The sequence below is a fragment of the Aspergillus luchuensis genome, chromosome 5 (genome assembly GCF_016861625.1).
Source record: "Aspergillus luchuensis IFO 4308 DNA, chromosome 5, nearly complete sequence".
Taxonomy (NCBI): domain Eukaryota; kingdom Fungi; phylum Ascomycota; class Eurotiomycetes; order Eurotiales; family Aspergillaceae; genus Aspergillus; species Aspergillus luchuensis.
In genome coordinates, this window is record NC_054853.1 from 5204058 (window position 1) to 5222719 (window position 18662).

Consider the following 18662-nt stretch of genomic DNA (forward strand, 5'->3'; position numbering starts at 1 on the left):
GGAATCATACAGCATAACCCAACAACGAAACTGGAACTCAAAAGATTGTTGTGAGACGCAAGGGGTTCACCCCAAACCTGGCACGTTGTTGGGCCGTCACCACACGCTCGGCGTGGCATTGCAACAACCACCGTCAAGTAACTAACTTACGCCCTCCCTTCCATGATGTCATCATGGCAGCGCACTCACCCCGGGTTTTGCCTCCCTGCCCCAGACATGATCCTTCCGTCAAGTTCGCCCGTAAACTTACTTCTTCGGGCATGTATACATGTTACATACGTCGCCCCCCGATAGTTTGGGGCGCAGAGGAAAGAAGTTGACGATTTGGCCACTTGTCATCGGTAAGGGATATACTAAGTAAAGTAGTGGCCACCTTGCGCGGCCGGTTTGGGCGGCCGTCTCAGCTCGAGCTACTTAATATATACTAGACGTTTCTGTGCGGTGGTTTGTGTCATATTGAATTGGGACACGTGATAGTTACCTATGTTGGACTGTGTAGAAAGCTAAAGCTATACTTAACACATTAGCAGTCTTTACGGGGTCAGTTCAAGCAGATGGTTAGGTCTTGGCTTTTACTACTGAATTGGTTAAGGACACGACGACGGCTGGCATGTCGACCGGAAACGGTTCCTAAACCTTTCATTCCCTGTCCGGGTTTGGCCGATCCTGGACCCGACGGCATGCCTCATGATGCAATCGACCGATCGAACACGGGCGCGGGTGTCACCGTACCTTCTGCTTCTACAAAGTACCTGCAGTAATAATAGGAATGGTTGATTGTAAGCTGTATAGTGTAGCAGCAGACTCAACTTTGTGGTTTGATTAGTATCCTGATAGTTTGGTTAGTGGTCAATAGATATCCTGCAAGTTCGACTTCTCATTAATTGGCTATATAAGCCAATGCAATGAATGCATAAAGGCATTGTACTACGTATGTAGTAACTCCGGTCAAGTGAGACCTTGCCTTGTGCGGACGGCTCGCCTCGGATAAACTCAGGTCCCGCCGGGGCGGGATGGGATCGTCTGCAAGCTTGGGAATTAGTCCGCTTAACATGGCTTGTTAAGCCCCAAGCTGCAGGTACAGTTCCGACTCGCCGGAATCAGGGGGATGTGCGCCAGCTCCAGCTGCCATACTGCTTGCTTGACACTCAATCGCTTCGTAATTGCCATTCCTGCCATTCCTGTAGAAGCCGCAAGCAGCGCATGAGCTGGGTTCGGTCTGGTGCAGAATAGCAACTGCCATCATGGCTGGCCAACGTGATTGTTGTCTCTTTTGTAGTCATGACTGAGAGCAGGGTGTTTGGAGGAGAAGAAGAAGGAGATTTGTAGGGAGTCAAGCCGAGCCCATGGAAAAGCGCCTGCAGGTAATAAACATCTGCAACCCTCATCCACGCGCAATTCAACCCATATTTGGATCCGCGTGCACTGTGCCCCTTCCAATCTTACCCTGTTGTTCCCCTTCGACACGACCCCATGTGACCGCGGCGTGACTTTCGCCCTCGTTTGGATTCCCCCGCTCCCACAAGCATTCATTCACAGATTGTTCCTGTGTGTCTGGCGCACAGCTCAACTACAACACGCGCTACGGGTCTACCTACATTGAAATTGCACTGGTCGCGTGCAGCTCGAAACCAATCCAAGCGCCGGTGGTTCAGTGTTACCCGCAAATTAATTGCACCTTGACCCGGGCCCTCCACGGATTAACGTTCCCCGAATCGATTTAGGCAATCGGAAAGGGCCACAGGGCAACATACCAGACCAGCCCGCCCCTAACTTCCCACTTCATCTGCCGTTGGTTCTTAATCCCCATTCTCGGAATCGCACGACCTCGACGTTTCGCATCCACGATTCGTGTCCATTCCGTTCGCACAGACTGTAGGTTTTGTCCACCCACTGCTGCATTGAATCGTTGTCGTCATCGCCAGTGCACTAACATAATTGTTACTGCACAGGATAATCCATCACAATGCCTAAGAAAGGAGGAAAGAACAAGAACAAGGGCAAGAAGAGCGGCGGTGCTGCCGCTGCCGCAAAGAAAGCAGTCGATGCCCCCAACAATGTGTGAGTAGAACTCAATCGCACCCGCATTGTGCTGTTGTTTCGTCATCGCAATCTTGTTTCGCACAATGACACTGACATTTTTGTCTCCGGAACAGTGTACCAGCCAACGAGGTTGAGGAAACAGTCGCCAAGAGCGACAGTGAGCTCGAAGCTGTCGCTGCCGAGGCAGGCGTCACTGACACCACTGCGCCTGAGGCTGTCGTCCCCGAGACAGTTACCAAGGACGAAAGCGAAGTTGATGCCGTCGCTGCTGGTGCCGACACTAGTGTGACTTCAGCACCCGAGACCACCATCCCTGAGACTGTCGCCAAGAGTGAGAGCGAAGCTGTCGCTGCCGAGACAGCTCCTGCAGTGACTGCGGCACCCGTGGCCACCGTTACTGACACCGCCGCCCCGGTCCCCGCGCCTGCCCCTCCGGTCAACTTCACTGAGGAAGCCTCCAACGCAGTCAATACCGCGTTCCCCAAGATAAACGATGGCATTGTAGAGGACGCTGCGCAGCAGACGAAGACTGCTCAGGCGGAGACAGTGGAGGAGGGCACGAGTAAGTAACCCAATGGGTGCGCATTTGCGCAGGGCTGATAGTTTGCTGACAACGTTCATCACCAGCTGTACTACCTTCCACCTCCACCCTGGAAGCTTCCAATGCGGATACCACAACCCTGCCTGTGAGAACCAGCACCCTCGAGCCCGAGACCGCCGATGCCCACGTGAAGCGCCCATACGAGAGCAGCATCACCACCAAAGAGGATGACCACAAGCCCCACAAGATGCCTAAGGTGGAAGATGAACCCGTCATTGCCACCGAGAAGGCAGCAGCCGCAGACACTGTTCCGGCTCCTACTGGCACCATCGTGCAGCCACAGGTTGTCCCGGGGCTTGGTGCTGGCTCCGCTGATAAGGCGTCGAAGGACTTGGAAGTTGCCGGACTTGCCGCGACGGACAAGGATGCTGGAGCTGCGTCCAGCACGACAGTACCTCAGACTACCGAGGCCGTCCCGGCTAAGGTTACCGAAGGTCCGTCCAGCGCGGCCGCTGACACGACCGCTGTCGCCCCAGTGGAAGCTTCTACCAAGCCCGAGACTGCTGCAGCCATCGCTCCCTCTGAAGTGCCTGAGAGTACTGGCAGCGCCAAGAAGACGACCGAGGTGACCCAGCCGGAGCCAGCGACGGCCACCAAGGCCCCGACCGCAGCCGCAGACAGCGAGCCTATTGCGGTTGTTCCCAGCACCATCATCAGACCCTCTGGACGTGACAGCAAAGCAGCGGATAAGACTGTGGAGGACACCACTGCTGCACCCACGGCCACTGAGGCTGAACAGCCCCTGAAGGTTGCGGAAGACAAGGAGCAGGCGACCAAGGCACCAGAGACTTCCAAGCGCCTCAGCGCTGTTCCCTCTACGATCAAGGACACGAAGCCCCAGGAGGCCCAGAAGACGGAGACCTCGGCCACCCAGGGAGCTTCGGCTGTTCAGAAAGAGGAAGGCGCTGCTGCCCAGAAGGCCGAGGAGGTCAAGTCGGAGCCTCAGGCGGAAGGCACCTCTGCTGCTGCTGCTAAGCCCGAAGCCGCTCAAGCCGGACAAGAGACCCAGCAAGCGGGCGCCGCTGTCCCCAAGGCTGAGGAAGGCAAGACGAGCGTTGAGCAGGCCAAGGATACGGCCAAGGGCGAGGCCGCCAAGCCCCAGGAGACTGCGAAGTCGGAAAGCAGCAAGGCCGAGAAGCGCAAGAGCGGACTTTTCGCCTGGCTCAAGCGCAAGATCAAGGGCGAGAAGAACTAGAGCTCTGCCTTGTTTCTCTGTGCTTTTCCTGCCGGAGGTGTTCTCCGGAATGAACTTTTGGCTCCTTTGGCGAGCGGTTGCCGGCCCAGGAGCCCATATTGCTGATACCCCAACATGGATGATTGCATGGAGTGATGGATATTAAAAAAGCAAAACACAAATCCCAATAAAAATATGGAATAAGGGAAAAGAAAAAGAAGAAAAAAAAATATCCAGGCTAGGCAGAAAGATACCAGAGATAACATAACGCCTTAGTATGATGATGGATGGCGGGTGTACGATATGAATGGCCAGGACAGGATACCACCAGGGATAGGATTGCTTGATTGATTGCTTGATTGGGCTGGGCTGGGCTTTCTGACTGGGATGCTGCAAAGCGCTATTTTGTATTTCGGACGGACGTATGGTTTATGTTCACGTTCACGTTCATGTTGATGTTCATGTTCATCTGGGCTGGCTGCATGGGCCGAGACTGGGACGAAGTGTATGTAATTGGCTTAATGGTAATGGAGGGGAAATATGATGATTTTGATTATTGTTTTTGATGTGGTGACTCCGGAGGAGACCGGGATACTTCTTCATCTTTTTATTAGTGAGCGATGTAGACGTATAGTAAGTGCTGGGTGATGGCTGGGAGCTGCCAACCTGGGTACTTGGCGAAGCTATTCCAAAGAGTGGATAGTTGCCAAAAAGGACAACACATCACGGCAATTCACCGCCATTTGCAGCGACGAGGATGTCGGCAGTGGTTATCGGATTTTAATTAATTATTACGAGGGACAAACCCGAATCTCTTTGGGGTTAGTTGGGGACCACCAGGAAAAGAATTCCCCGTCACTATGGATCTCTTCCACTTCTTCCACTGCTTCCACCTCTTTTAACAGCTTCCATCAATAGCTTCCCTTCAAACTCGCCACTATTTGCTGGGCAAGTTTGTTTTCTCCCCACCACAGCCGCTATCTCTTCGCTTTTCTATTCTGATGAAATTCTGATGATCCCTTCCAAGGCCTTCCAAGAAAGGGGATACTTCGATCGGCTAGTCAGCGATGATATCACTTGCTATCACTTACCTTGGCCGATCCCTCCGTCAGCCCCTCCACTTGCCGCCCCACGATGAGGGAATTCGCGCCTCCCTTTCGTCCTCGTCTTCCCCTCTTTCGGACTTTTGGGTGAATCAGTCTCCATCCTGACTCCATTCCCATCGTGGCTGAGACAATTCCCACCGGTTGCCGACCGATCCAGGCCAAGCTTTCCTTAAGCTTTAGCGCCGTGTCCCTGGTCACTGTCTGATGATTCGCCCATCCGATCACACGAGGGAGGGGTCCCAAACCTCGATCTCCACTCCTTCGTCCCTCCGTCACTGGCAATGGGCGTCTCCAGCACTAGTCTAGGATTTTAGGACTGTGTCTGAGCTACAGGAAAGGGGCTCCATGAGTGGCTGCCACTTCTCGGGGCTGAGGACAACAGCCAACGAGTGGCTGTTCCCTCCTCCCGTGTTGTGTGAGCTGACGGATGTTGCGGCAGGCCAGAACAGGGAGCAGGGGGGACAGTTTCAATGAGCTAACTGGATTGACGGCCGTTGGCTGATCGTGGGAGCCTGCTGTTGCGCCCCTCCTTTCTCTTATTTACATCACGGCGCTCCCCCCTTTCTTGTCGCTGTTTCCTAGCATCGCTTTCTTTCTCTTCTTCCTATATTCATTCACATTTACACATCTGATTCGGCACAATGGTCCATCTTGCCCAGGTTAAGCGCGACAGTAATGTCGAGAAGACCGCTGAACGGGTCGACTCCATCCAGCTTGAGGACGATGCCTTCTACTCCAGCGTCTACGGCACTCGTTTCGCTACGGAGCAGTTGCCCTCGACGGAGATGCCGGAGCGGGAGATGCCTCGCGAGGTGGCCTACCGTATGATCAAGGATGAGCTCAGTCTGGATGGAAACCCCATGCTCAAGTAGGTTCGGTCGATAGCAAGACATGACAAGAAGCTAATCCCTTCACAGCCTTGCAAGTTTCGTGACGACCTACATGGTATGTGTTTTGCTCCTAGGGTATCGGGACAATGCTAATTTGAGTAGGAAGAGGAAGTTGAGAAGCTCATGACCGAGTCCTTCAGCAAGAACTTCATCGACTACGAGGAATATCCCCAGTCCGCCGAGATCCAGAACCGCTGTGTGAACATGATTGCCCGTCTGTTCAACGCTCCCACCGACAGTGATGACGAACACCCCATGGGTACCTCTACCATCGGATCCTCCGAGGCCATCATGCTGGGCACCTTGGCCATGAAGAGACGGTGGCAGAACAAGCGCAAGGCGGAGGGCAAGGATGCCTCCAAGCCCAACATTGTCATGAACAGTGCCGTTCAGGTGTGCTGGGAGAAGGCCGCCCGCTACTTCGACGTTGAGGAGCGCTACGTCTACTGCACGGAGGATCGCTACGTGATTGACCCCAAGCAGGCCGTGGATCTGGTGGACGAGAACACCATTGGTATCTGCGCCATCCTGGGCACCACCTACACCGGTGAGTACGAGGACGTCAAGGCCATCAACGACCTCCTCGTCGAGCGGGGCATTGACTGCCCCATCCACGTCGATGCCGCCAGTGGTGGTTTCGTCGCTCCTTTCGTTGCCCCCAACCTGGAGTGGGACTTCCGTCTGTCCAAGGTGGTGTCCATCAACGTGTCTGGTCACAAGTACGGACTGGTGTACCCCGGTGTTGGCTGGGTTGTCTGGCGCTCGCCCGAGTACCTGCCCAAGGAGCTGATCTTCAACATCAACTACCTGGGAGCCGAGCAGGCCAGCTTCACGCTGAACTTCTCCAAGGGCGCGTCGCAGGTCATTGGACAGTACTACCAGATGATCCGACTGGGCAAGCGGGGCTACCGGTCGATCATGACGAACATCACACGTACTGCCGACTACTTAGCCGAGCAGCTGGAGCAGCTGGGCTTTGTGATCATGAGCGAGCGCGGCGGCAAGGGCCTGCCGCTGGTGGCGTTCCGGCTGCCGGCGGACCGCGACTCGGAGCAGTTTGACGAGTTTGCGCTGGCGCACCAGCTGCGTGAGCGCGGGTGGATCGTGCCGGCGTACACGATGGCGCCCAACAGCAACTCGCTGAAGCTGATGCGGGTGGTGGTGCGCGAGGACTTTAGCAAGAACCGGTGCGATGCGCTGCTGGCGGACGTTAAGCTGGCCTTGAAGACGCTCAGCGACATGGACAAGGCGATGTTGGAGCGGTACACTCAGTAAGTTATCCTTGGTGAGAATGGTGTCGATCTGAGTAATTGCTAACGGAAGTAGCCATGTCCGGGTGCACTCGACCAACTCGCACAAGTCCAAGCATGTGCACCCTCACTACAAGAACGAGACCCATTCCTTGCAGGGCAAGCATGGCAAGACCCACGGTGTGTGTTAGAGTAGACTCTGTTAGATGACAGTGGAGGATGGTGGACAAGGACTGTATATGAGGCATGGACATAACACAGATACAATGATGCTAGACATCTCCGATACATGAATGCGAAAGAATTGAGACATTCACAGTGCTGATAGTGGATCACCCATGCTACTTACTAGTAAAGGTGAAACGTGGAGGCGAGGCTTTGGACTGCAGCTAAAAGGCGACCGTCAGCACCAGCCTTGTACTATCAAGTAGTTGTTTGGCCTCGAGTCCAATGGGCTGTGCAATTTAGCCCGCCTTGGGGCCGCCCGGACCCAATGGCTCACTTTCTTTATTGAAGCCCATCTCATCCTGCATTGGACTATCTCTCTCTCCCCTCTTCCTCTTCCTCTTCCTTTTCTTCCTTCTCTTCTCTCCGTCTTACTGTTCTATTTTTTATTATCCCCCTTCCTCTCTTCCCCCTCCCCTTCTCTCACTCCCATCAATCCTCTCTCCCTCACCCTTCTCCATGCCCCTCTTTCGCCGTAAGCACAAGCCGTCTGCTGCCGCGTCTGCATTCCGATCTGTCGAGCATCTGCCCGCTGCCCCTGGCGTCTACCCCGACGACGATCTCGACCGTCGTTTCTCCGTCTCCACCTCCCGCGAGCGACTCCCTCCATTGCCTGTCACTTCATCCTCCACCAACAACACCAACACCACCACCTCCCCGCCTTCTTCCACTGCTGTCAACACCACCAACACCATCGCTTCTACTTCCACCTCCACCACGCCCGGTGCCTCTCCGCAACTCTATCAACACGATAATAATACCCAGGAATTTTCCACCCATCCCCTGCGTCGTTCCAAAAGCCAGCGTCATACCAGCCCGCGAGGCAACAACAGTAACGACAACACTCCGGTACGGCCAGCGTCCCCTGCACCCATCCTCGATGCTGACCCTCTCACTCAGTCGTGGCCGCTGCCACCCGAGCCACTACAACCCGTCGAGCCAGAACCTCGCAAATCCCGTCGCAGTCTCTTCTCGCTTCACTCGTCTGCAGCCGCGCGCGACCAGTCCGGAATTCTGCAGCGCAGCCGGTCGGTCAAAAAAATCTCCACGGGTCGATCCTCCAAACAACAGCGACCGTTGTCCATAGACACTACGTCCGAACGCCGCCCGGGAACCTCTTGGTCGAGAGAGCATGAATTAGACGCCCCGTGGCCCAAGGTTCCTCAAGCCCGTCGACCCCAACAACCGCCGCAACAACAACCGCAGCAGCAGCAGCAGCAACCGCCGGCGTCAATTCAGGGTCAGGCACCTCAGCCTCAGCCCCAATCACAAACCCCGACGCCGTCCCATACTCCTGCAGAATCTCCGGTTCAGCCTCCGCGGAACCACCCTCAAGCACAACAGCAGCCAGCGAGTCGATCACCCATGCCGCAGAACACAGGTCCGACGCCGACGCTCGACACCCGACCTCCTCGTTCACCGCATCCTTCCGTCCAACGCTCCAATACCGACAGCGGCCTGCTGGAACATCTGACTCGCCCGTCACCGGTGGAGCCGTCCCGACAGCCCGCTGACTTGGCCCCAACACCGCCCCAACTGGACCCCACGGTCGGCCCTCGACCTTCTTCCCGCCAATCCCTTGGGCCCCCTTCACCATTACGCCCACTCCCCGTTCATCCAGACACGGTTGCCAGTGGCATGCCCGACCGTCCATCCGCGCCCCCAGGACAGTCTCCTGTCCCTGGGCATTCCCCTTATCCGGAAGCTGGCTTCCGGAACAACACTGCGTCGACGCCAGAGCAGGGCCGGAACACGCCCAGTTCGCGTGAGAGCCGACGTGATCGTGAGGATGCCGAGATAGATGTGCGGGCTTTGGTCCAGAAGCATGATGAGCTTCGTAAGTAGCTGTTGCCACCGCTCTGGAATGAACCATCGCTGATGAAATGCAGAGGCCAAATACTCCAAGGTTAAGCGTTACTACTTCGAAAAGGAAGCGCAGGTACAGCACCTTCAGAATACCGTAGCACACCAACGTATGGCCGTGTCCCGCACCGTGCTGGACGACAACGAGTATGCCAATCGGTTCGGTCGACTGGACGGTGCGATCAAAGATCTAGCCTTTTCCATTCGCAAGGACTGGGCGACACTGCCCTCCTGGCTGAACGGGTTCGTCAATGACGACGCACACACCACGGGCACCAAAGAAATGACCGCGATCGGCCGGGCGGTGGTGAGCCGGTGGTTAGTCGAGGAACTGTTCGAGCGCTACTTCCACCCAGCCTTGGAGCCCACCTTCAGCCGACAGCTGAAAAGCATCGAGATGAACCTGCGACGACAGCAAGCGCAGCCGTCTACAGAAGAAGACAAGGAGAACGCGATCGCGCGCATCTCCAACTGGCGGCGCACCACCCTGGACGGACTCACGAACCTGCAGGGTCCGCAGGCGGACGAGTACCGGGTCCAGCTCATCGACCGACTGATCAACAGCCTGGTAGCGACGCTGGTAGCACACTTGCACGACCCGCCGCCCCCGGGGCTGGACAACGGGGCGCGCATGATCGTGGAGAACGCCGTGGGCATTGCCGAGAAGATCCCGCTGGAGTCGCGCGACATTTGCGTCGAGTACATCCTCCCAGGCACAGTCGTCCAGGAGGGTACCATGAAGGTCGAGACGGGGCTGCCGCCACTGACCCATGTGCGGACCGAGTCTGGTGGCTCCGCCGAGCAGGAGCGGGCAGAGGGCCCAGACGAGACAGAGGGAGGCGACCCTGGACCGCCGCAGCGGGAGCAGCGCATGCGGTCGGTGTTCAGCTCGTTGATGGGACGGCGTCCAGGACCGTCCGCACCAACCGGGGAGACTCGAGAGGAGCGCGAGCGCGGACCGGGACGTATCCGATTTGCGTCATTTGTGACGGCAGAAGTGAGAGGAAAAGGACCGATGAATGTACTGGTGAAGGCGCCTGTATATGTAGAGTGATGTCCCAGCTACATACACAAAGTTACGATAGAGCATACATATCAAAGAATGATATGATTATGATGACATGATTGCATTATTAGTATTAGTAGTACATTATCCAACCCATCCATCCATCCAATCCCCATCCATTCCACACCAACCAATATTTAATCTATTCTATGCCAGCATATACAGCATACATACCCATAGCGAAGAAGAACAAACAAACAAACAAGTCAATGCACGCAAGCATGCACACACACCACACCACACCACACCATCTGTGTCCAGCACAATCCATGCATCTCACATAATACACCAGGTACTAACTACTACACTATTATCCTACTCATCGAACAACCCAACCCCCCCAATCAACAATCAACAAGGTTATTATTATAAACACCCAAACCACCACCTCCTCTTCCTCTCCACCTCATCCACATCCTTCGGAATCGACTCCAAATAAACAACCACCCCTAACACCTCCAACAGAAACCTCTCTCGATACGCCACAGCCCGGACTACATTCTCATCCAAATACTCGTTCATTTTCCGGAGGAGGATGTCGGTGTCGTGTCGGGCTAGGGTGAGGAAGTCGTCCGCTGTGAGGGAGAGTTCCACTTCTTCTTCTTCTTCTTCTTTTTCTTTTTCTTCTTCATCAACATTATTATTTTTTTCCTCGGTTGATTTTTCGTTATTGTTGTTGGTGTTGTTAGCGTTATTCTTCTTCCCTCCGGGGGAAGAAGCAGATGTGGATGTTATAATAGAGTCAAGATCAAGTAAATCCTCCACGCCCCTTTCCAGGGATTTATCATGATCGATCCAGACGCAGAAGCCCTCGAACATGCCATTCCGGGTGAGGAAGGACATGACGGATGAGGGGTTTGTGCGGTTGAGGATGTGGCGGGGGAGTTGTATCCCACTGTCTTTGTTTGTGGATGATGATGATGCAAGCATGCGGTGGAGATGTGTTGCGCTGCTGAGGTCGAGGAGGAGGTCGGATTTTTCATTGCCATTTCCTCCACCTCCATTGGTAGTGGTAGTAGGGGTAGCTGTACCACCACCACCGCGCCTCTCCGCAGTAGACGACGACGACAACAACAACAACGAAGCAGACGTAGTACTCGACGACAACAACGGTCGATCATATCCCACCCTAACCCTCCAAAACCAATTACACGCAATCAAACTCACAATACACGGCACCAACACGACATACCCATACCACATCGTGGCGGTAACCATGCTCGCCGCGCCGGCCACAAGGCCATTTATCCCGTTGACGAGGGCATGGAATTGTAGACTGCGGAAGCGGAGTTTCAGTGGGTGGTGGTACATTCGAACTTCTTCGATACCAGTGTCTTCTTCGTCTCCAGGAATATTACTATTACCCTCTCGTGTTGCAGCAGCAGTAGTATTTGTGGATGTGTTGGTAATGTTCTGGCAACTTCTCCAACAAATCTGGAACCTACCCACCAGATACACCGACCAGATTGCATTAACGAGTCCAAACACTGCGGCTAATCCATTGCCGATGTATCCGCTGAGCAGGTTGCTGGCGACGTAGACGTGATGATTCGCGCCGAAGATCGCCATGATGGTTCCGGTGCCGACGAGAAGCGCGCCGAATCCCATTAGCGCGTCCATTAGGATCCGGTCGACGATTTCGGTGCCGAGTTCGCGGAAGTTTACGCTGAGTCTGCTTCTTAGTAATAGCTCCGCTTGTGTGTGAGTGGTTGTGTTTTGTGTTGTTGTTGTGTTTTGTGTTGTTGTTGTGTTTTGTGTTGTTGTTGTGTTTTGTGTTGTTGTTGTGTTTGTTCTTGTTGTGGTGGTGTTGGTGGTGGTAGTAATAGAGTCGAGTAGCTCGCGCAGATACCGCCGCTCTTTCAGGAGGAGCTGCACGTTCGTGTAGCTGAGGTAAAAGTCCCTCGCTGCCACTAGGGTAATAAGCAGGGCGATTGGTCCACCAATGGCCATGAAAACCATCGCGTATTTCGGGACGGGGATCTGGTTCCACACATTGGCGGCGAAGTCGGCTGCGTTGGCGAGCTCGAGGAAGCCGACACCCGCGAGGAGGGAGTTCCGGAAGAGAGGTTGGTGAGATAATTGGAAGTTGTAGTTGTGTTTTCGTCTTGCTTTTTGTTTTTGTCGGGAGGTGCATTTGCGGAAGGGATTGAGGAGGGTGGTGAGCTTGGTGGATGGTTTCCGGTGGGCGCGGGTGTAGGTTACATGATTTGTCGGAATGATGGTGGTAGTGGAGGTGGTTGTGCTGGGGGTTGAGGCGGAGGTGATGGTGAGGTCGCTCGACTCGCGGAGGAGCTTGGGGATGGGAGGAGATGACATGGTGGTGGTGAGGTGGGAATTGGACCACCATGGGGGAGGGACATGGGGTGAGGAGGGAAGAAGAGAGGAGAGAAGAGAAGAGGGAAGAGAAGAAGGGGGAAGGGGTTGGGGGGGATGGGGGATGGGCTATTTGGCCGGATTGGGCCTGGGAAATGGGGTGGGGCCCGCCCTGTAGGGCTGAGCCGATCATCCGTGGTTGGCCCTATTTTTGGGGTTACGTGGCCTGCTAGTTAGCAGCTGCAGATTGCGTCCTGGGGGATAAATTGTTCACCGCTGAGATAGTATACGTATATTCAGTGGGTCAATTCTATTCTATTATACAAAAGTGTTTATACACATCACATTTATAAAAACTTTGCTTCCCGCACCATCGACGCCTGGAAATATCCCGGGATCACCTCGTACTCTTCCACCGCCTCGAACCCATACTTCTCATACAGGGGCCGTCCCGCAGGCGTGGAGGCCAAGAAAGTCGGCACGCCTTTCTCATCTGCCCGGTCCAGTCCCCAACGCAGTAACCTCGATCCGATGCCCCGGCCGTTGAACTGGGGAAGAGTGCCCAGCATGTCGAGGTCTGAGCGATTAGCATGATGCAGGTCATACTACAATAAGAAAAAGGACAACTCACAGAAATACCCCTTCTTTCTCCCTCCCATGACCCTCTTCTTCTCGCTGTTCATCAAATCAAAGAATCGCTCACAGAGATCGGCATCCGAGCTTGGGGGCCAAACAGTCTTGGTTTGATTTTTCTCACCATCTGAGGTCATCCCCTCTGGGACAGGATACCACCATTTGGCAAACGCAGCTACTGTCCCCTCTTCACCCGCAGTAACTTTCAAGAACGCAGTGCTGGGAGTAGAAGCAGCCCGCGACTCTTCAATCTCGTGCTTGAACTGATCTACCCAGAAACTGCGCACATCCTCGGTGATGGGAAACATGCGTCGACTGAACGGGTCGGAAAAAGCATGCAGGAAGACATCTGCGATAGCGGGGCTATCACTGGGTGTCGCGGGGAGAATGCGCAAGTCATCTTGCTGAGGTTTCTGGTGGGAGCGTGCGGGGGTTGGCTTGGGTTGTGAGGGGGTGCTGATTAGGCGGGTTTGCAGCTGTGGACGGATGCATGTTTTGGGCATGGTGGGGAGACGTAGTCGATGCATGATGAAGATAATGGAATGATATCGGTTATGATCGGGTACACTAATGACCGACTAGCTGACTTGAAAAGATTGAATTAAATAATTGAGAATTGCTTTTTTGACTCATTTTGTTCCTGTGAAAAAATTGCCACTTTTTGCTGGTATCACGTGGTTCCGATGGAATGATTCCGAGATCGTTCCGAGATGAGTGTGTGGAGATGCGATTGATCGGGCCATTTTTAGGACATCATGTTATGAAGGATGCAACTGGCGAGAAACTGATGAAGATTCAGAGTGACAAAATATTATGTTAGGTAGCTAAATAGGTATTAGCTGTGCTAAGCCGAGCTACTAGGCAATAGTCGTAAGACTAGTAGGATATCGGGATAGGCGTACGAGCTTACTGTGCACAGGCAGTAAAGTATAGCTAATGCTTGTAGTAATACACTAAATTTTACTCATAATCATCTAGTAATGCCCATTCTTACTCACAATTTGTGACACTCAGCCACCACAACGATTTACAGATGCCTCGCAACCCGCGGATTCCGAGCTGCATATAGGGCTGACCAACAAGCCTCTGGTCCGCAAGGCGAGACCCCTAAGCTTTTGGAACCGCCCGCCAGACCAATCACGGCCCCCAAATACACCTGTCGCCCCACAATGGCTGTACCCTGGATGGCACAAATAAGGTCCAGACGAAACAAATATGCAGCACACCAGGCAGCCATATTCTAGGGGTCGACAGTTCGTCACGATGCTGTAATTAACAGAGACGGGATATTAAGGGAAGTCAGTGATAGCAGACGGAAGGTTGGTACAAATTATTCTGAGTCCATTGTCGTCAACGGCGATTCCCACACGATGAAACCAATCTTCTTAAGTACGAGCCATTAGGCTTCCTCATAACGGCGATTCCCGTGTGATTACTGTCCCTGGCCCCCACAGGCAGGGTTTCGCGCCGATCAATAGCTTCGGGCAGTTCAGCGTCTCGCTCACACGCTGCGCCCAATGGCTGTGCTGACGGCAGCCTAGAGGGTCTCCTCTTTGTCCGATTTCTCCTATATGTCCTGAGTACAATTGCACTTCTCTGCTTGCTCTCTTCTGTTTCTACTTTTTCTATCTGTATATGTATCTGAAAACCTCTACTGCACCATATCAATCATACATACTTCATATGAACACTCCAACATGACCTCTTCCACCACCCGCAAGCAGAAGAAACCCCAGCAGTCCAACCGCAAGGTGCTGCTGGCCGACACCATCGGACAGACGCTGTACGAGCGTCTCCTACACGCCCGACTCGACTGTCCCATCGCTCACTGGGCGCCTGTGCACCATCCTCTGGCTCCTCAACCCTCATCCACCATCAACTGCAACCTCAGCATCAACAGCACCAGCACCAGCACCCTCACCACCTCCCCATCAGCCTCCACCTCCGACATCAAAAGCATCCCCTCCAGCCGCACCAGCCATGACTCACTCCACAAACCCTCATCATCATCCTCATCACTCCCACCCCTCCCTTCCAACCGCATCATCACCCTCGGCGGACCCTGCACCAACCTCACCACCCTCACCACCATCACCCACTTAGCCGCCAAATACAGCCAAGTCTCGCACATGTCCCTGCTCGACCCAAGCTACACCGTCTTCCTCAACACCACACACACCGCCGCGCTCTGCTTCAAAGTCGTGCACCAAACAGCCATAGTGGCCGGCGACCCCATCAGCTCGGAAGAGAACATCCCATCTCTCCTCTCCGAATTCAAAACCTATCGCAAATCCCACCTCCTCGGCATGGCCTTCCTCGGCGCCAGCCCACGTCTCACACACTACGCCCAAAGCCAAAGCCAAACCCAGACCACTACAAAAAACAACTGGACAATGCTGCACTTCGGGACCTCTCGTGTCCTCAACCCCACCACCAACGCCCTCCTCAACGAAACAACCGGAAAGCGTCTCATTTTACAAAACAAACAACTCCTCAACCCAAATAAAGGCGGCATAACCCTCGACATATACATTCCTGGCAGCAATCCCACATTAGAAAAAGACCTCCAAGAGATATACACAACCTGGCGCACCACCCGCAACACCTCATCCACTCCCCAAGCCTTCATAACAGAATACACCTCCCCCTTCTCATCGACTCTCCTCCCCTCCCTCATGACCTACATCTATGCCAAGGATAAAAACGGTGTGCCGCTAGCTTTCGCAGCCCTGCGCTACTGCGGCGCTAACAATGGATACCATATCGATCCGTGCGTTGCGCTACCGACGGCTCCCAAGGGGCTGACAGATCTGTTGATGTTTGCTGCGATGGCGCTGTGTCGGCATGCCGGGGTGGGGTATTTGAGTGTGGGCTTTGAGCCATTAGAGGAGTTGGGTGAGGTCAGGGGGCTGAGGGGCCCGTTGGAGCATTTGGCGAGAGGGGCGTATCGGTTTGCGTTTAAGCGGTTGCCGTCCATTCAGGGGAAGAAAGCGTATTATGATAAGTGGAGGACGGAGGAGGGTTTGGAGGAGAGGTTGTATTTGGTGTTGACGGGGGCGGGAGGTGGACTGGGGGTCGTGGCGGTGACGCATGTTGCGAATGTGAGGATTAGGAGGGTGGTTTGGGGGTAGGAAGTTCTACTAAAAGGGAAGAGGGTGTAAGTAAGTATGCTTTAGGGTTATTTTGTCTTCTTTGGTGTATATTTGGATGCGTGTATGATATGGTCTGGTAAATGGGGGCTTTCATAGTATTTTAGTAGCATATGAGTTTAATTGAGCATATGATTTGTCTTCTGGTTACGAACTGAATACGAAGCATTGCTACTAGACACCCTGCTACATACTACTTAATATGGGATATTCCAACGTAGATCTGTTTCGAAGTCATATCAATGGATTGAGTAGTTAGTGGGAAAGCAGCATGAAGAATGCTCATGCAAATTAGGCGTGGTGGAATAAGGGTGCTAAGCATGCAGTATACTGAGGATAATGTTCCTAAATACAAAAGCCGGTGAGCCATGTCTCGTCATGAGGCTTACGCCATAGCCAAGTCATTGTCAGTCGTCCAATTGGCAGCTCGATAGGAACTTCTTCCTGCTGCCCGTGCTCGACTCGACGGCATGATCCGTATTGGTAAGATCAAGAATAAATATCATCATACAGCAGAGCAATGCATTGTTTTGAGCCACAACCACTGTTCGGAGAACAGCATATCAACTTGTTCGTCAATAATCTGTACGTGACCTCTATAAATCTAAATGCTCCTTGCTAGACCTCGATATGAGTTAGCATGTTGTGGCAAATATGGATATGAAATATCATCCGTGATACCCTATGACAAAAGCAGGATCAGGGTGTAGTTTTCCAAATTCTAGGAGAGGCATTCAGAGGAAAAGATCCGGCCATAGGAAACTCCCGTAGGCAGCAAACCGGTTGGTTAAGTACCTAGCTACGGTGAATACTTCAACCGATTTCCCAGCTCAGACTCCTTACCTGATCAATCAACAACAGGAAGTTGATTTCTCAAACTGACCTAAGAACAGACCTCATCTGATTCCTTACTGAAACGCTCCTATATTTCATACTCAATAACTTCGATCCCCAGCACCATGTCCGCCACCGTCCAGACCCGAGTTGTTGGTCTCGACCAGCTGATTCCCCGCGTGGTTAGTAAGGATCGGGAAGGTATATGCAGCTCCCCCCCACCCCAAACAACAGCTACAGACCAACAGCTCCTAATTTATTCTAATATAGAGAAGGACGTAGAAATTCTTCTTCCATGGGTCTATGACCAAGCCAACATTGCCCGGGGGACTCACTTGTTCGACTGGCCCGACGAGGATCATGAATTTCGCTTCCTGTTCGAGCAGTTTTTTGCTTACCAGATTGCTCTTACCCCCAAATCATCTAGCTCCATTGGCCCTATAACATCCAAAGGGGAGATTACGCTGCCCCGGATGAACTGGAAGGTGGCGGGGCGAGAATCTCATCGCTATTTCGTTTCCTCACAGGGCTTCATACTACGGATTTTGATGCAGATGGTCCATAGGAAGCTCAAAAGAGTCATGAAACCCGAACAAACGCAGGGTCTCGAGATTCGGTGAGACTTTTGCTCCTTCCGTGTCAGAGATTCAATGGGGCAAATATTGAAAAATTACTGACATCGAGTAACAGGTCCCCTAATTTGATATCATCATCATCCAAGTATGTAATAGGGCGTCAAATGTATGCCAGCAGGCCGGTGGGTCAGGTGACAGTTGGTCCCCGTGACAATTCACTGCCGATCATCTCTTATACCGGGGTGCGTATATTTCTACCATTTTTCTTTTTTCCTTTTCCTCCGGTGTCTTCTTGGCTAACAAGCTACAGTGGTTCGAGGGACAGACCTGGGAAGGGTTCGTTGGGGAAGTTCTCAGTGTCATGCTTGGCCAGCTGGCAAAAACTTTTACCATTCACAAGCATAATCAGGGGCTGCAGGATCAGGAGGTCTTCGTGGTTGGCTTTTATGGCCCTCATATCTACATCGCCCGTGGGCATTTTCCTGTTGAGACAATCACCAGAGTACACGCAAAGGGATGTTCGGATGATGAATACCTCGAACTGAAGTTCACGCGAGGATATGATCCCTGCCGGAAGGACGACTGGATGGAGGCTATGCGGGCGCTCTCAAGGCTGTTTCGGTATTTGATGAGTGGGAGTGGTAAGGTTGGCGCTATACAGAAGATTTTGTCTGAATCTGCTACTGCGGTGGAGGGTTCATGATCGCCTTTCAGTGATTTACTTGGATATTTAGGATGTGTTGGATTTATCATGGTGGATAGGACAGTTATCGAGTGTGTTCTATTTGAAGCATAATCAGGGCAAGGACAATTTCTGGCTTACTAGTAAACTCCGGGTTCTTTGCGAAAAGAAAGTTCTATCAAGATACCTTCTGATAGAATCAAAGTATCTTAGACTCACTCCTCTTTAACGATATGCAGTTCCTCCCAGGTCTCAACC

The 18662-nt window shown here is 53.2% G+C and overlaps 7 protein-coding genes across 7 annotated transcripts; 5 read left to right on the forward strand and 2 right to left on the reverse strand.

Moving 5' to 3' along the window:
• Positions 1 to 1966: 1966 nt before the first annotated feature.
• Positions 1967 to 3839, forward strand: AKAW2_51705S (uncharacterized protein; the record flags this gene model as incomplete). Its single annotated transcript, XM_041691664.1, has 3 exons — positions 1967 to 2061; positions 2157 to 2605; positions 2671 to 3839. 3 exons carry the CDS (start codon positions 1967 to 1969, stop codon positions 3837 to 3839), a joined length of 1713 nt encoding a protein of 570 aa, XP_041545126.1.
• A 1726-nt stretch (positions 3840 to 5565) lies between these two features.
• On the forward strand, positions 5566 to 7255 carry AKAW2_51706S (glutamate decarboxylase; the record flags this gene model as incomplete). Its single annotated transcript, XM_041691665.1, has 4 exons — positions 5566 to 5792; positions 5842 to 5869; positions 5917 to 7085; positions 7141 to 7255. The coding sequence occupies 4 exons, from the start codon at positions 5566 to 5568 to the stop codon at positions 7253 to 7255; spliced, it is 1539 nt and encodes a 512-aa protein (XP_041545127.1).
• A 493-nt stretch (positions 7256 to 7748) lies between these two features.
• On the forward strand, positions 7749 to 10206 carry AKAW2_51707S (uncharacterized protein; the record flags this gene model as incomplete). Its single annotated transcript, XM_041691666.1, has 3 exons — positions 7749 to 8138; positions 8190 to 9126; positions 9179 to 10206. The coding sequence occupies 3 exons, from the start codon at positions 7749 to 7751 to the stop codon at positions 10204 to 10206; spliced, it is 2355 nt and encodes a 784-aa protein (XP_041545128.1).
• A 378-nt stretch (positions 10207 to 10584) lies between these two features.
• AKAW2_51708A (uncharacterized protein) lies at positions 10585 to 12534 on the reverse strand (the record flags this gene model as incomplete). Its single annotated transcript, XM_041691667.1, has 1 exon — positions 10585 to 12534. One exon carries the CDS (start codon positions 12532 to 12534, stop codon positions 10585 to 10587), a length of 1950 nt encoding a protein of 649 aa, XP_041545129.1.
• A 344-nt stretch (positions 12535 to 12878) lies between these two features.
• On the reverse strand, positions 12879 to 13691 carry AKAW2_51709A (GNAT family N-acetyltransferase; the record flags this gene model as incomplete). The annotated part of the gene is made up of 2 exons (XM_041691669.1): positions 12879 to 13108; positions 13163 to 13691. The coding sequence occupies 2 exons, from the start codon at positions 13689 to 13691 to the stop codon at positions 12879 to 12881; spliced, it is 759 nt and encodes a 252-aa protein (XP_041545130.1).
• Positions 13692 to 14861: 1170 nt separating this feature from the next.
• Positions 14862 to 16295, forward strand: ergS (the record flags this gene model as incomplete). The annotated part of the gene is made up of 1 exon (XM_041691670.1): positions 14862 to 16295. The coding sequence occupies one exon, from the start codon at positions 14862 to 14864 to the stop codon at positions 16293 to 16295; it is 1434 nt and encodes a 477-aa protein (XP_041545131.1).
• Positions 16296 to 17272: 977 nt separating this feature from the next.
• On the forward strand, positions 17273 to 18425 carry AKAW2_51711S (uncharacterized protein; the record flags this gene model as incomplete). The annotated part of the gene is made up of 3 exons (XM_041691671.1): positions 17273 to 17763; positions 17838 to 17964; positions 18033 to 18425. The coding sequence occupies 3 exons, from the start codon at positions 17273 to 17275 to the stop codon at positions 18423 to 18425; spliced, it is 1011 nt and encodes a 336-aa protein (XP_041545132.1).
• Between the last annotated feature and the right edge of the window lie 237 nt (positions 18426 to 18662).